The sequence below is a fragment of the Colletotrichum siamense genome, assembly GCF_013390195.1.
Source record: "Colletotrichum siamense strain Cg363 chromosome Unknown KSG_Cg363_contig17, whole genome shotgun sequence".
In the NCBI taxonomy this organism is placed as follows: Eukaryota; Fungi; Ascomycota; class Sordariomycetes; order Glomerellales; family Glomerellaceae; genus Colletotrichum; species Colletotrichum siamense.
Genome location: NW_023501030.1, coordinates 312,887 through 315,654, shown reverse-complemented (window position 1 = coordinate 315,654; position 2,768 = coordinate 312,887). Strand labels below are relative to the sequence as shown.

Genomic DNA, 2,768 nt, shown 5'->3' with positions numbered 1-2,768 from the left:
AGAACGGACGAGGGTCGTGTGGGGGGGGGGGGCGGGGGGGGTGCCCACCGCGCAGACCACCTGCAGATCTGAGGTTTGGTGCGTCGAGTGGCAGGCAGCCTGATACCAGCAAGTGCCGAACCTGCAGGAGAGAGAGCACCGACGTCACTACTGCTTTAGGTTTGTACAGGAACGGGACGGAGGGCACCGCACGCGCCGTACGCAACCCGACTCACCCCTCGTTATACTTGATGGCACCTGCCTTATCTTATCGAAATCCTGGCCAAACCTTCCGCTGTTTGCCATCCAATAATCTCGGTAAATGACAGTTGCCGTCATCAAGCTTGGAACAAAAGACAAAGCTTGACGTCTACCCATCATGGCGCCATCGTCTTGAGAGTTCTTTCCCAGACAATACTTTTTTGGAGCCCGCATCTTCACAGCAGCCGCCTCAACCTCGCTCGCACCCCACACTACCACAATCATCACCAACACTGCCCCGCGCACCTCGGTTGGCAAGGTGTTATTCATGCCAGATCGATGCCTCCGAAAGGCGGGCCAAAGAACGCATCAAACCTCAGCGAGCTAGTGAAAGCCTTCGCCGAGGCATTCAAGGCAAGTCAGGAGCAGCTCGCCAAAGCCTACGACGACCTCGCCTCTGGCTATCAGAAACACGAATCCAAGCTTCCCAAGAACCGACCGCGAATTCCCTTCGCCGAGTGGGCGTCCCGCGAGATCGAAGGCCCCATCCTCCGCCGCGTACTCGAGGCAAGGTTCGAGTCACACTGGGATTCCCTGAAAAAGTCGGAGCAAGCCCGCCGGAACCAGGCCATCGAGGCTCTCGGCTTGGAACACTCGGGAGAGCTTTATCTATGGTTCGGGGAAGCTGCCGTCGCATCTCGAGAGGCTTGGCTCGGCCTTGGCTCCCTTGAAGTCACGGCTGTAACTCTGTTCTCAGAGATCATTGCTGGCCGCGCGGAAAAGAACAGCCGCCCTCCACATTACTTGCGCACTACATTCACACCATCCGAGGTGATTGCTGCCAAGAAGCGACGTAGGCATCCCTCATACCCTTGCAGAAAATGATTGTTCACTGACGTTTCAAAGTTCCACGCATCAAGCCCGAAGTCACAAAGAAAAATCACAGAAACAAGCTCAGAGAAGTCGAATCGCAAGAGAATCGAGTGGTCGAAGACAGCAACCGCGTTTCCGACAACTCTAGTCGAAAGATTGCCGTCCCGCGCGGTGAAGACACCCAAGGCCAGGGTTCCACCATTTCCGAGTCGTGGTGGGAGAAAGTCAGCAAGGACATTGAAACCGACCGAGCGGTCTACAATACTGAATCGGCACGGCCATCGGTCAGAGACGAAGACGCCGAGAGTCTCTTGCAAAATTGGAACGCGGGCCAGCCCTACGACGCGAACGAATCTCCGTCTCCGCTGTTCGACGAGGAAACCTCTGCGCCGGTGTTCAACGACGAAACCTCTGCGGACTCGGCTATGCGCAGCAAAACAAACAGAGTGTTGGGGGCTGGAATGGGGGCAGCAGCCAGCAGGGTGAGCCCCGGAGCGGAGGGAGCATCTCCAGACGACAGCGCAATTGGTATGGAGGAGTTTGACGGACCCGTCATCGACAGAAACGACGATTCCGGCAACCCGAATGAGGCGTTTGGTCAACCTCGCCCGGCCGCCAGCAAGCCACTGCACGACGGCAAAGCACTCGAGGCACCGAATGCAGAGGAGAACGCTCATGATGCACTTGACGCACTTGAAGACTTGTTCCAAACGGGCCTTACACGCATTGCTCAAGCCAAGGAATGCATCTCGGCCCACAAGAATGATGAGAAGGCAGCCCTCCATGACTGCGCCGAGTTGAGGAACAAGATGGTCCACCTCAACGAGCGGCTCATTGCTCGGGCAGACGAGCTTTTGCGCGCAGCCGATGGCTCGGAGGCAGAATGGACCAAGTATTCTCAGGGTCATCTCGAGGCTGGGAATTGGGAGAAGGAGCTTGTTGAGGCAGGTGGGAAGAAGCGCAAGAGGTCGGCGGACGCCAGCACCTCACAAGAGAAAAGGACCAAGGTTGAATCGTGCGCGGCGAGGGTTGCACAACAGGTGAAGAGCGCCAGCCAAACTCTTAATGAGCTGGAAAAGCTGTGTGAGAAAGACTAAACTAAAGTTGCTTTCTTTTTTGAACGATGGGTCGATGACGGATAGATGTTATCAAACGTTCACGTCAGGTGAATAGTGGTTGGACCATAGATATGACTACAATCAAGACGTTGTCACAGGTATTCATCCACCTTACTCTTTAGCAATGCAAGTGATTTCCGTGACGCCCAAAAGCAGCCACTCTGACACTTAGAGACAATTAAACACGTAGACCTGCGCGCCCCCATCGAGGCAGAACTTCTGCTCAGGTGGGCTGAGTGAGATGTCCGAGCCAGCGCCGGCGCCACAACGTTGAGCTTGCATTTGCGACACGGATGAGGCATTTCTCGAATATTTCAAGGGATGGCTTGCAGAGCTCCTGTTTTCTTGTAGGTACAGCTTGTGATGACCTGCTTGCGGTAGTCTCGGCGGAGGGTTGCCGTAGAAAGGGAATACACAGAAGAGATCCAACAAAAGACTGGGCTCGCGATGGCGAGCTGGTTGGGGTTGAAAAATACCGCCTGCCAAAAGCTCTCACACCCACGCCAAAGTCTCCTGCTGCCTCCCAAAGGTTTTGCAAAAGAGGTTTCCAACATCGCACAGGGCGCAAGCATAATACAACGGACATACTCCCAGCTT

General features: G+C 55.3%; 1 protein-coding gene across 1 annotated transcript; it reads left to right on the top strand.

The window, feature by feature from the left end:
- Positions 1–519: 519 nt before the first annotated feature.
- Positions 520–2,150, top strand: CGCS363_v015109 (uncharacterized protein; the record flags this gene model as incomplete). Its single annotated transcript, XM_036646958.1, has 2 exons — positions 520–1,033; positions 1,087–2,150. 2 exons carry the CDS (start codon positions 520–522, stop codon positions 2,148–2,150), a joined length of 1,578 nt encoding a protein of 525 aa, XP_036487822.1.
- Between the last annotated feature and the right edge of the window lie 618 nt (positions 2,151–2,768).